General features: G+C 39.3%; 1 protein-coding gene across 3 annotated transcripts in view; it reads right to left on the bottom strand.

Annotated features, from left to right (window-relative positions):
• Positions 1 to 13,720, bottom strand: part of MTHFD2L (methylenetetrahydrofolate dehydrogenase (NADP+ dependent) 2 like) — a 38,505-nt gene that overhangs the window by 12,629 nt on the left and 12,156 nt on the right. For 2 of the 3 annotated variants that reach the window (XM_055794981.1, XM_055794979.1), the window contains exons 4-6: positions 10,274 to 10,426; positions 9,420 to 9,527; positions 3,718 to 3,810 (exon numbers count right to left, since the gene is read on the bottom strand). In XM_055794981.1, coding sequence (XP_055650956.1) covers positions 3,718 to 3,810; positions 9,420 to 9,527; positions 10,274 to 10,426 — 354 coding nt within the window. The remainder of the gene's footprint in view (positions 1 to 3,717; positions 3,811 to 9,419; positions 9,528 to 10,273; positions 10,427 to 13,720) is intronic. The other variant, XM_055794980.1, reaches the window with a different exon arrangement.

The raw sequence follows: 13,720 nt of genomic DNA, 5'->3' as shown, positions 1-13,720 counted from the left end.
ATTATAGGAAAGGCTCTCTTTGAACAAATGTACTAGCACTGCTTTAGAAACAGCAGCATCACATGGGACCAGACAGCCGAAAGTTTATGCCCGGACAGTCACAACAAATAAAGCACCTCCTGGAATGTTAAAGGAAAGTATTATCTGAGATCAAAGTCACTGCGTGCTATTGGACAGCCAAGAATATCGTCCTTACACATCATGTGCACTAGCCTGTCATATCTTAATTGCAACAGTGACATCTTTCCTCTGTATTCACTTTAAATGACCTCCTCAATTTCTTTCCTACCACACAGCCTCCAACTTTGAGTGACAGGAAATTCCAACTTTAACTTTACAATTAGTTTTGCTTCTTGAACATATCCATCAGGTCTACATTCCGTAAGGAATGTCCATCCTAGTAAGAGAGTATCTTCAAAGTGGGAGTCTAAGCTCCCCTTTCCCCATCAAAGCAACTTTCTCCCAGGTGCAGAGAAGGAAAAAAAAAAAAAAAAAAAGAAAAAGAAAAGAAAGCAAATCCATACGCTTTGAGGCTGTAGTTTTATCGAAGGCAAGCGCTGGTATACAAGGGCTTCGGCTTCACTTAAAGTGCTGGATCACAGCCAGTTAGTCATTTAGATACAGGCAATACAGAACCTTTTTTGCTCTCCATTTCTCACTCCTCCATAGGACACAAGCTTGAAACTCTGCTTCTAATGTTGAGCAAGCCAAGACCTCAAATTCTTTCCTATGCCATTTGATAACATCTGGCTGCGTCTACTTCATCACGCTCTTATGCAATCAGTTGCAAGCTGGCTAGTAATTGGATAATGCCTCAGCCTTATGGGGGTAAATGATCTGTGTGTGATAGGGCTGGAAGCATATTAACGGAAGCTGCACAGTTACACCCTTTGTAAAATGGTTTGATAATAGGCCAAATACTTAATAACAACAAATGAACTAACCCCCAAACCAAATGAGCAGATCTATTTACTTAAGCCTACTTTACATACCAAGTAGGAAGAGATAAGCATTAGAGCAGCTATTCCTCAAGTGCACTGACTGAAGAATGTGGGAAAATCCTTCACTGGTAATTTCTGTAGAAAATGATGAATCACGTTTTAAACCAGAGAGAAACAAACCCCTACCTAATCCCAGCTTAGATACAAGGACTGTAAAACAGCCAACCCCTGAGAAAGCTAATCAGCTAACCAGCCACTATCTAAATAAAAGGGTCTGACAAATCAACAATTCCTATGCAAGAGGGCAACAGATTGTGTCCCGAGGGATAGCGCAAGTAGTCCCAGAAGAATTTCACCTGGCATTTGGCACCCCCATTTTTTTTCCTCTATACCTCCTCTCCAAACCTAGCAGGCAGATGAGTCTTCTCTCTCAATGCAAACTGTGAAGCCAAGACAGCAGAAGCAGCAAGGTGAGCAGTCAAAGACTGCTTACTGCCTCCATCACTGTCCTGGAAGCACTGTGGTGGCTATCCAGGCACCACAGGTAAAGCTGCACTTACTCTTCTACTACAGGTCTGGGCTTATGGCAAAAAGGGCAGACTCCATGGGATATATCTGTCTGTATATGCAGGGACAGCAGGAAAAGATAGGAAAGGCTACAGTGGGATGCCAAGTGTCATGTGTGCTTAAGAGGAAACATGCTTTGGCTAGAAATACAAAGCTGCAAGGTATTGAAAGAGTTTAGGAAGCTCCACCTGGAAGCAGACGCACAGATTTCAGGGAGGGGTAGGCTGGACAAGAGCAGCATTGTTGGAATTTATGGTGCAAGGACTTGGGAGTGAACAAGAGGGAAGGAATAAACTGCCTGGATGGTTACAATCTAAGTAACCAGGAAAACTGGAAGAGTCCCAAGGCTGGGAGCTAATAAAGAGACAACATATAAAGACAGGCACTCTTGAACTCAAGAGTAAAAAACTGACTTGAAGTGTTAGGAAAGGCATGAATGCAAGTGACCAGAGAACTCCTCATACAGTACCACATCAGAATGCACAGACTCGCGGCAACAAGACACCGAAGTGGGAGCCAGAATGCAGATGGCTCTTCTAGAAGTATTACATGGAGAAGAATGAGAACAGAGTCTTGCTCCTATATGCAGACACACACACAAAGCTGTTTTCCATTTGCCAGTCTCACACAGTGGCCTGTGACAGCAGCTGTTTCTACCTGGCAGGGTAGAAGTTAACCTTTTTTGCAACACTCACTGAACAGGTCATGCATTTCCGGGGAATGTGCGATCCCAAAGGTAGGATGCACACAGTTCTCAAGTAACAAGAGGAACCTTGGAGGGATTCCACCCTTGTAAAGCATAATCTTCCCCAGAGCATCCGCTGGGGCAGGGCTGCATACTGTTTGCACAATCTAGCCCCAGGTTTTTTCATCATTCCAAGGATATCTCGTGTTGAGTAATGAGTGTTGTATCATGCTCCTGTTACAAATGACACAAGGAAAATCATGTGAAGAACAAATATGGCTGAACTGCTACTGAACCGTTTAACTACAAGCATAACTGATGACAAACTGTGCTCCATCATAAAAATCAGAAGTGATGATTAAATTGGAAGCAGTGAATTTGGATGAAAAGTTTCTAACTTATTTCCAGCTAGCGCACACATTATTATGTTTCATTCACAGTTCATAAATTCTGGTCAGGCCCGCAGCTGAGTAGTCAATCACATGTGGGACAACTGAACTGCTTCTTGTTCCTGACCCGGCATGAGAAAGAGACAGTGCAGTTAAGCCCTGCAGTAAAGGACATCTCATTTCAACTGGAAGCAATAAGCTTTAGACAGATCTATCTGTCTTCATCTAGAAGTGAACAAGACACTGGTCTCAAGGATGATGGAGAGGGAGGCAGGGAGAAAAGAGGAAAGAAAATTCTCCTGTAACCCTCCAAAATGGTACAAGAGAAGGATGGTATCCTGATTCTGTGTGTGAGGGGGGGCAGAATTTTACCAAGGTTTTTAGTAAGTTGGATTGTTTGTGTTTGTCTTGGCATTTTTTTTAATTAGTTTTTCCATTTATAATACCTGTAAACAAAAACCAGAGGTCACTCAGAAGCAGTTCTGCTTGTGTCTTTGTTCTAGACTAGTCAAACTCAGTATTTTACTCTGCATTGCTCTAAAAATATAGACACTGCTCTTCCAGACCCCTTCCTCTAGCCAATTCCCCTTCTCTTCCGCTTTACATGATAGTTGTAAAAGAAAAAAATAAAACAAAAATTCAGCCATTAATAACACGTTACCAAAACTACCAGTTAATTTGGCAAGGTTGCCCTTAATTCTAACAGTGAGGGAATGATACCATTGTTTTATGAATGCAGCCTCCAGCTTATTTAAAGAAACCCTCCTGTCAAAATTTAAATGACTCATGATTTTTGCACTGCACAGAGAATGTTTTAATTTACATAATTATACCTGTATAAACTATGCAGTGACTGGTTCCCAATCTTGAGTTCACTCTAAAGTCTCCCTAAGGGAAAGGTGTCACATGTGATGAGAAATTGTTTATGAGTCTGCAAATGTGAAGGGCAAGAACAAAGAGCCAAATCACTTGCCCTTCTTACAACAAGAAATCCTACTTACTGCAACACCCTCAGCAAGCACAAGCACCGACTATGTGGTGAAATCTGAAATAGCTAGTAGCACCACCAACATAGACACCAAAGTCTGTCTTTTCAGTTTTAAACGTTGCTTGGAGTATTAACAACTAGTATTACCTGCAGCTACTATTACAATGTCAGCGAGTTGTGTATGGATCTTGAGCTGCTCTTTTGGTGTGTGTCTATGAGTAATGGTCACTGTAGCATCTCCTGAAATGTAAGAGATTATCAATTAGTTGTCACATAAAATCCTGTATAGCATTTACTTTCAGGTGCAAATGACTGACTTTGGTACATTAACAACAGTACAGATAATCACTAGATTACTCTTCAGATGTATCTTTACATCAGCACAGGCAGAACGCTCACAACACTTACCTACTGTTCACACATATGAAAAAACAGTCTTAAAAATTCTCACAGGATGAATTCATTTATACACTGTGGACTAACTTGTTCCTTCATCAGCATTGCTACGTTTAATGGAATTACACAGAGCAAACCCCACATGGAATCCAGTGTCTACCTTATTAAGCACAGCTTGTGCAGTATGCCATGAAGGCTCAAGTTTTTTGTCACAAACTAAAGCTTCAGGTCCGAGGTCACCACGTTCGGATCTTTGTCCTCAAACACATCTGTCATTCACATGTTCTGAAGCTGCCTAGATACCTCCCTTGATGCTCCGTCATCTAGCCAGGAGGGAAGACTGCAGTCTTCCCTCTACTTGTGACCCAATTTCATAGCATCATTTCCCTCAAGTCAAAGTTTAGTCTTTGGCCTGTGTTTTTGACAAAGTTCAGTGAACTGGCACTATTTCTTACTGATATTCCCCCCTCTCAAAAATTAACATGGCTGCTAATCTGGAGATGACAAGCAAGGATCTTCTCTTTGTAGGGCCTGATTGCACAGGGAACTGGTCTAGTAGCTATGACAACAAGAATACTCCTGGACCAAGGACTATTCCTCAGAAACCCTGCAAAATCCCTCTCTTGACTGGAACGCTACCAGATTTCATCAAGGAGAGGAATTCTTGAACATACACGCGAACACCATCAACACAGCACCATTACTTGCAAGATTTCAACTGGATGGATCCAAAGAAAGTTTACCATCATAACCACTTAGGGAATCAATACATCCAATGCATATATTTTTCCACACAAAACACACTCAAAGCATTCCAAGTCATTATTTTACATGGCTCAAGCACAACAACAGGAATGGAGAAGACTCTACAAAAAGGCGCTCAGATTTTGGCAGGTGTCCTACCATATCTTCTATCTCCCTATCAAACAAGAACAGCTGATCTCTTACTTCACATCAGAGTAGGATGTGTTTGAAGTGAACACAAACAGAAGCACACATCTTTTTGGACAAACTCAAAAGATCCAGGGCCTGCTCCTGCATGTATCCACATTTCTTGGCAAGAAGCTACAAATAAACCATGAAAAACCTTGTGCTGTTTGATGGAGCTACTGACGAGAGACCACTACACACAAAGCAAATTGTCATGGAGATAGGGACTGAAGTTTCAGACTGCATCCAACAGCAAGTGTGGTGAATCCTCAAGGACTGGCCAAGACAACGGCAAAGATAACAGCTATCAAAGGAGACTCCTCCCAACACTCTCCCTGTCAACTCTTCATACTGCACAGCATTCAGGTGTTACATCCCCCCCCATCTCCACCTTCCACTCATCATAGACTCCTAAGCCACATTATTAACCATTAAACTAAAAGTTTTTGCCATCTCAGACATTACTACCACATCTGCTTCCTCTGGAATGTGTCTGACTGATCTAATCTGTGCCTCTCATCTCATTAATTCTCTTCCTCGAGCATCTCATCTTCAGCCTGTCTGTGCTCTGACTTCTCTGCACCTTCCCCTCATCTTTGATCCCTCTTCTGCTTCAGCCTCTATAGTGCCCATCACCTCCTCCAAGAGAAGCAAATCAAGACATTTTCAGATCATGAGAACAGAAAAGTACAGATGTGCATAATTAATTACATGAAATAAGGGGAATTGCCAGAAGTTAGCAATCTCTCACCAACTTTCTGTAACTTCCCATGAATTTAAGTGAATCGACAGCTTAGACAGCTAATTGTCTTGAAAAATCTCCGCAGTAACCCTTCTTGTGACACCAGCATCCCAGCCAGTACATCAAGCCTGCACATCAAGATTCCTTCGGCCTTCTTCAATACCTTTGGGATCATGAAATAACGACTCGTACAGTCTGGAACAGGGCTGAAGTATTACTCATTGATACTCCTTCATTTTGCTAATCTAAAGCAGCCTGTCTCCAGCTACTGATTCCTTTGTATGCAGGCCACGCACATACAATTTGGATTGAGCAGTGTACAGGCCGTATAGATGGTTGGAGTCTTCCTTCTTTGGAGGCCTCACGCTCCAAACATCTTAATAACAAATCACTTTGCCCCCTGCAGAAGAACCATGCCTATTCTTTGATGTGACACACTTTCTTTTTCTTGGTTAATGCTCTATACATCACACCGGAACTCAAGGATTCTGAAGAACCATCCTTCATACATGAAAGGCAAACAGACTTATCACTGCATTCTGGAAAGGAAGGCTTGAGTAAAATAAACGTCTTCTGATACCTATTTTAAGCAAAGGAAGAAGGATATCTGTTCCAAAATCAGTCATTACTTCCAAGAATATATACATAGGGAAGTTCTTTTGACCTCTTATCCTGTACTCAGCAGACAGGCTGAGAAAAATCAATGGATATAATCCAAAGTTACAAATATTCACACATTCTGAGAAATAAAATCAGTGCTATTTTCCCATCAAGATTTTAGTGAGGAATGTGTCTGTAGCTAGCTCCGGAAACCAAGTAATTGCTCTCACTACTGAAAAGGAAAGGAGGAAAAAAAGAAGAAAACATAAGGGAAAAAAAAGCCCCTACCTTCAGAATAGCAGTCCAGAAGCTTACAGACACCTCAGAAAGGTTAGGCATTCCATTTATTTGCGATCATGCCAAAACAGAAAATAAACAACTATTTTTACACTGCTATTTCTGATGAAAGAAGGAGAATATATTTAGCAATGAAGATTCTGCATGATACTGCTGAGCCAATTCATTAACTTATAAAATAGATAAGTCTCTTGACCTGCCTACACAGAACAGTTAGGTTTGTAAGGGTTCAGATACTTTTTCGATCTGATCATATATTGCCACCTGCAGGCCATCATGGTTCCTACATACAGAACATCACAGATAAAGACAGACCCCAGCTTCTCAGTTTTGTTCACCACCTGTAAACAAAAACCAACTAAAACCGACAACAAAGCCAAACAAAAAATACCACACACACACATTGCATCACTTCACAACAAAAATTATTCAATCGAATCAGCCCAATTGTTGATAAAACCCTATCTCAGACTATCAGTCAGGAAAGTTCTTTTTCAGCACTTAACTGTTATATTCAGGTTGTCTGATCCCCATCCCCCCGAATAATAATAATAAAAAAAATAGAAAAATCCTCCACTTCATTTGTATTAAGAAGTTAAATTTGATCTAAACATGTGCTTAAGAAGAAACCCTGCCTTTGTTTAGTAAAAAATAAAACAAACACCTCTGACATATTTTTCAACTCTAAAACGCACTTCATCTCAAAACTTCACACACTTGCTAAAGCTACCTCATCTCATATCCTGACAGATGTCTTTGATTATAATATGCAAATCTTGCCCTGCTATAAGCCACTAAGAAAATGGGGTGAAAGGATTATTCCAATTAAGCTATTATTTTTATTATGTTCACATTTCCAATCTTTCCTTTAGCTCCATCTCCTTTGTATCATTATACTTTAGTTTTATGCAGTCTCTTTCAGGGTCTCTCAGCTTCATCATGACTGCCTTGAGTTTCTTCTCTGTCATGGTACATCCAGAAATTCTGATAGTCATCGAAGTAAAGCTGAAACCACCACCTAGCCTGCCTTCCCTTCCACATGCCATCCAGGCTGGCCCCTTGTTGCTCAGCGCAGAAGAAAGCTAACTGCAGAATATCAACCAGATCTTCAAGGACAGCCCGATCTGCAAGTTGCGAATGAAAACTACACTAGCCAACCCCAACTGGAAAAGTATTTATCACCACGTACAGAACAAACACATACTTGATGCTAACTGTACTGTGAAAGAAATACAAATGTTACTTTGTTTTCTCATTGCCAGCTGCTTTACACTGTGTACTACCATTTGGCAGACTGGAAAACAAGAAAAACTACCTTCAGAATAAATCCATTTCTTCAGAATAAGCAAAGATAACATCAATGATTTAACTCTTTCTACATCTAGATTCCAGTGTCACTGTTGGTAGGAGAATATCTGAACTTTTTTCTGTCCCTACATAGAATACTTGATATGTATAGCATCAATGACAAAGCCAGTAAAAATAGGGCTGCCAGCGAACTCATGTGTAACGTGTCAGGAATCAGAACACAGGCGGGTGACCACGAAGCACAACGAAGCTTGTTCATAGGCCAACGAAGTCATGGACTAGCCCCTCCACAACAAGTTGTCCTACCAGTCAGTCGATTAAGAATTACAAACCCAAGATAAAAATGAACAGAACTGAGCCACAGATCCAACTAACACAGAAGCTGAAAGCTATAGAGCAGCAGTTGCAGCTAAAACACATCCATTCAACTACTACGGGTTTTGTAACAAGTTGCTGAAAGAATCACAGGTCACCAGGTCTCCTCATTTCCAACTCAAGAAGCATGCAAGTAGCTTGCAACATGACTGTGTTGTACAAAGCCTATTTCAAACACTGAACTGCACTCCCAGTAATACATATAACCTCATATTTGCAGCAAATGGCAAAAATGCTACTAATTTTCATGGGAATGGGGATGAGACCAGAATTATGCACCAATGGTAATTACAATTCAAACACTGAGAGAAGTTTCAAATAGCAACTTTCCCACAGAGGCTGAATGGAAAAACCAACTCTATGATTACTAAGAAGCTTTTAGTGTTTTATTATATTAATAACAGATTTCATTCCACTCCTATTAAGTATGCCCAGGATTAAACATTCATGTTTACCTCATTTGCGCACACCACCTTGGCAGTTTCTAACATCAAAATGAAGTTGCAGAAGAACAGTATTCTATTTACATTATATTTGTTTTTCTTTCTACAGCACAATTATAGCAGCACATGCATGCTTCTGTAATTAGAACTACTTCAAAATATTTCCATTACAACCCCCAATTTCCAGCAGGATGTAAACTGCACTGCAGAAAAATCCCTCAGGCCGATGTGTAATATCATAGAGCTCATACTGAAAAGTTACTTTGTTTGGATATTTTCACAACCACCACCTAACTAACATAGCACAACGCAGCAATCATGCCACATTTTTGTATGTATATGCGTGTATGTGTGTATATATATGTGTGCATGCATATATGAAAAATTTGAAATTAATATTACAGAAGCATGAGGATAAGGCATGTAGGTACATTACTTTGTATAAACATCACATGAACCTCTGTAGCTCTTTAAGGCCACACCATCAGGTATTATCTTCAATGTTCAGTGCCAACTATGTTTAAATGGTAGCCATTTCAAATGGAGGACAAAATGATGACAACATCTAAAGAAGTTGAGTCCAGAAACTGCTCTCCTGTGAATACATCAGGAAATGTATTTGCACCATTTATCTCCTCGCTCTGGTTGCAAATATTGTGCATGGGACAAAAGCTTACTCTTTTTATCCTAATCCTCTGGTCAGCTTTATTTTAGTGATTTCACAAATGGAAACATTAAAACAACATTCATGGACTTACCTCCAGGCCTCTCATGCTCTCCATCAGTATGCAGAAGCATTGAAATAGGCATTCCAACATGCTTAGATCTGCCAGCTACAACAACATTTTTTCCCAATGTTTGTATTCCTTATAGAAAAAAGAAAAAAAACTATCAAAAATGTATTCCGCTATTTTGATATACCTAAACCCTTCTTCTCAATCCCCAAGATACAATTATTTGCTGTTGTAGACTGCTGACATGAACATGACTTGAAAATCCACAAGGCTGAACTTGAGGGCTGAAGCCACAAAACAACTTCCAGCTTTCACCTTAGAGAAACAAAACCAGCAACCCATGCAAGGCATCTGAATCACCCTTTGAAGGGACTTAATTTCTTTTCTCTGACCACAAAGGGAAATGGAAGCTCTTATGTCTACCAATAAGAACATGTATATTATACTTGTAAAATGGTAACTATTCAATACATATGCATTCTTTTCCCTTTCTAGTACTGAATTAAATGTTCCCATTTTTCTTGTTTCTTCCCCCACAAGAACTTACGTATTTAAATATTCTATTTGACAAATAATGAGGAGGTCACCAACAGCACAGAAAGTTCCTTGCAACATTATAAAATGCAAAAAATAAGTTAGCAAAGTGTTTCGCCAAGTATTCCATGCAGACTACCGTCTACACTTAATTAATAGTTATGCTACTGGCAAAAGATCTCATCTATTTGGCACCTACTTACTATTTAGATTAATCCTCTAAATGTTTGTTCTTCAATCAGCCCAATACATTTAGATAACCTATGCCTTTTAACCCACACCTAACTTTATCCTTCATTCATCTTCTGAGATAAGAAGAGTTTCAATACAGTTCAGTTTCTTACCTGTCCGTTTTATAATTTCCCACACAGCAGCAGCAGTGGCAGGTATTATAGAAGGCTGATCAAGACACAGACGTCCAATATTCATAATATGAAACCCATCCACATCCTTTTCAGGTGCGATAGTGTTACAAACTGTTCGCTCATCTATGTGATCTAGGAAACACAATGCTTTCAACTTACAGTTCTTTCACTTGTCAGGTGTCATCAATACTATCTGAATCATTACACAGAAACACAAGTATGGTCTAGCTAGAGTGATTATTACTATTATGAGTAAACTACACTCCCCTTCTAAAGGCAGAAGTTATAACTTCACCTTTTCAAGTCATCTACTGAAAACTCAATGATTCAGTTTGTGACACAGCTAATACGGAAGGTTCAGTCAAAATATGAGGCTGATACTCAGCTGAGAATGAGAATTACAACTTTGTAATTATAAAAATAAATGTTTAGGCAAGACACTTCAGAGTCATTTCTGCATTCTGGAATTATTAACTATCAAGTGGCTCAAAAAAAACCATAATAGGAGAAAAGTTACTGTGCACACGACCCATCTCTAAGATCACAAATGATAAACAACCTAAGTTTTCAACAAATGTATGGAAACCCTAAGCTGAAATAACTCTGTAAGTCTAGCTTTCATTTTCTGGTTTACAACAATACAACTGTTTTTAGTAACTAGCCAATCAGTAGGACACTGGAAAACTGTGAAGTGAGTACCTTCACTGGAAAACTGTTAAGAATGCATAAAATTGTTTGATATCGATGAGCTCGAAACACTAAGTATGGCTTCAATGACAATGCCTGCAAATAATTTATTATTCATACCTATTTGTAACGAGTATTTTTCATATGCACTATGGATATGGGATAGGTCTGCAACTGCTTAACGCATACACTGTATAAACTTGGCACCAATTATGGAAAAAAAATATGCATTGCAGAGGGTAGGACTGGCTAAAGTTACAAACCCAAGTATAAGGCTTGCATACGTAAAGATGCTCCAGAGGAACACCTCTACAAAACATCCCCATACTGACCCAGAAAGTAAACTCCATTTAATAAACGTATTTACCCAGTGGTACCTCAGTCAAAATGTTATAATCGTAGAATCATAGAATGGTATGGGTTGGAAGGGACCTTTAAAGGTCATCTAGTCCAACTCCTCTGCAATGAGCATGGACATTTTAGTCTATTGCTTGTTTAATAACATCCCAAACTGCTTCCCGATTACACTTCCAGCTTTACTTCCATCTCAGAATGATTATTTTCCACATCTTTTATATAATGACACAACCCCCATGCTTGGCTAGATCCCTAACAGAACTCCATGAATGTGAGGCATTATATCACGATTTCCAATTCATGCAGCTTAATGGGCCATTTAAAAAAGCCAAATAAAGTGAAATCAGTGCTGATTATGGAATTCATACATTCCCAGTAAAAAAAAAACAAACTTATAGACATATAAAGGATGTTTGAATTTAGTAGTCAACTAGCTCTACTTATGTATTTTGTGATTTCACATTAAAAGAAGCCCGCTAATTAGAAGATACCATGCACGTTACAAAATTTAAAACACTGTAAACTCTTGTTCAAAGATTTCCAATTAAAAAAACCCTAGAGTTAAACCAGACTAATGATTTACAATTTAATCCAATGGGAGGAAGTTTCCTTCTGAATCCTAATGAGAAAGGTCTGTGGAAATTAACATATTAAGTACACTGATGGAAAAAGTCTCTTAGAAGTCAAACTTAGCCTCATCCAGATTGAAGGCAACCATAATCTTGTTTTTATGTCAACTTGGGGAACAAAAAAACCAAAGAATGAAATTTGGAGTAAACTACTAAACAGTTTTTGCAAAAGCAAACTTGTTAACTTTAAGCAAGTTATTTGTTCATCAAACAAAAACTTGGCAGCCATGCTTTCCTTGTGCCTGGGATAGGACAGAACACTGCTCTGCCAAACATCTCCTCATTGCTGTCTGTCATAAGCTTCCCAGAAATAGATACATTCACGTAAAAGGGAAAGAAATCATGCTTTACATGGTTTTCACACACACACACAAAACTGATTTGCAGAATTTCAGAAAAGGGCACACGGTAGGAAGAAACACATCTGCATAGCTGGGGACAAGTGAGCTGACACAGGTCTGAGAAGATGCGGACACCTTCCTTTCCTCATCAGAGACACTTCTACAACACTATCTTAGGCAGGTCATCCCCAAATAAACAAACAAACCCAACAAACTGTATAGACAGTTACCATGTTACTCAACGAGTAGATTTTATTTGCCTCAAGAAATTAATTTCCCTGGTTTGTTTCCACTTGATTGCAGATAGCCTCATTTATTTCCAGAGGAGCAAAATAATTTTTAAGTACGTTACCATCAGTCACATAAAGGATGCTTAGCCTCCTCTCAACTGGTATCATACCAGCTTTGTCACTGTCATTCCAAGCCACTCTCCATGCCAAGTTCCTCTCTGCACTCACCCTTTTCACTGGTTAACCAAACTTACAGGACGACACCGGGCATCACTTGCCTAGCTACTCCAACATGCACACAGAGAAACTCTTATTTACACAATAAATGACGTGTGCCTCTAATGTTGACGTATGAAAAATAAAGACTGATTTTCAAAAGGGAAGACTGATGAAAATAAAAACATAGCACAAAAGCGATTTGAAAACATACCATACAGATCAAGAGAGTCACAGAGCAAGGAGAAAGCTGTTGAGCAGCAGCAGTGCGCTCCCTGGCAATCATTCTGAGAAGCTTTACTGAGACACTGCTATGATTTTAACAGTCATTTCCAAAGCAAACTATGCTTGGGCTGGCACAGTCTTTCATAACACAGGGACATCATGTTCATACTAATTTGTCTCTTACTTCCTTGCAGCTTACAACTAAAAAAGTTGAGGTTTTCATACTCTATCTCAAATAAATATCTAACATTTCATAGCCATCTTCCAGGCAATTTAAAAAAAGATACAGGAAACTCCCTACAAAACCATTACCACATCAGAAGTAATACACTCAAAAGATGCACAGAAAGGAAGTTTTCCTCAGGCAAAGATGATAATCCTCAAAGTTAAGCTGCTCCAGCTCACAAAAGTGAAAGAGAACAAAGCTATTTTCTGCTTCTATTTTTATCCCAATGTTGATCAAAAGCCACACCTGTGTGTGGTTTACTGCAAAAAAACCCTAAAATCCCACACAAGCACCTCAACTCTGGAATAAGCAGCTTCCACTGATAAAGTTTTCACAACTTCCAGGCTTTGCCTCCTTCCATTACAACACAAATCAAAACAATTTTGGAAAACAAGCTAACTTAGCTTTCTGCCTTTCTGTTTCTGAAGTACCTTTGGGAGGAAAAAAAAAAAAAGTGTAATTCAATAATATCTGACACCAGTATGGAAAGAATTTCCCAAATATTTTCAGTTCAT

Source organism: Falco peregrinus, chromosome 2 (assembly GCF_023634155.1).
Source record: "Falco peregrinus isolate bFalPer1 chromosome 2, bFalPer1.pri, whole genome shotgun sequence".
NCBI classification, from domain to species: domain Eukaryota; kingdom Metazoa; phylum Chordata; class Aves; order Falconiformes; family Falconidae; genus Falco; species Falco peregrinus.
Note: the sequence above shows the minus strand (reverse complement) of the source record. Positions and strands in the feature narration are given on the sequence as shown.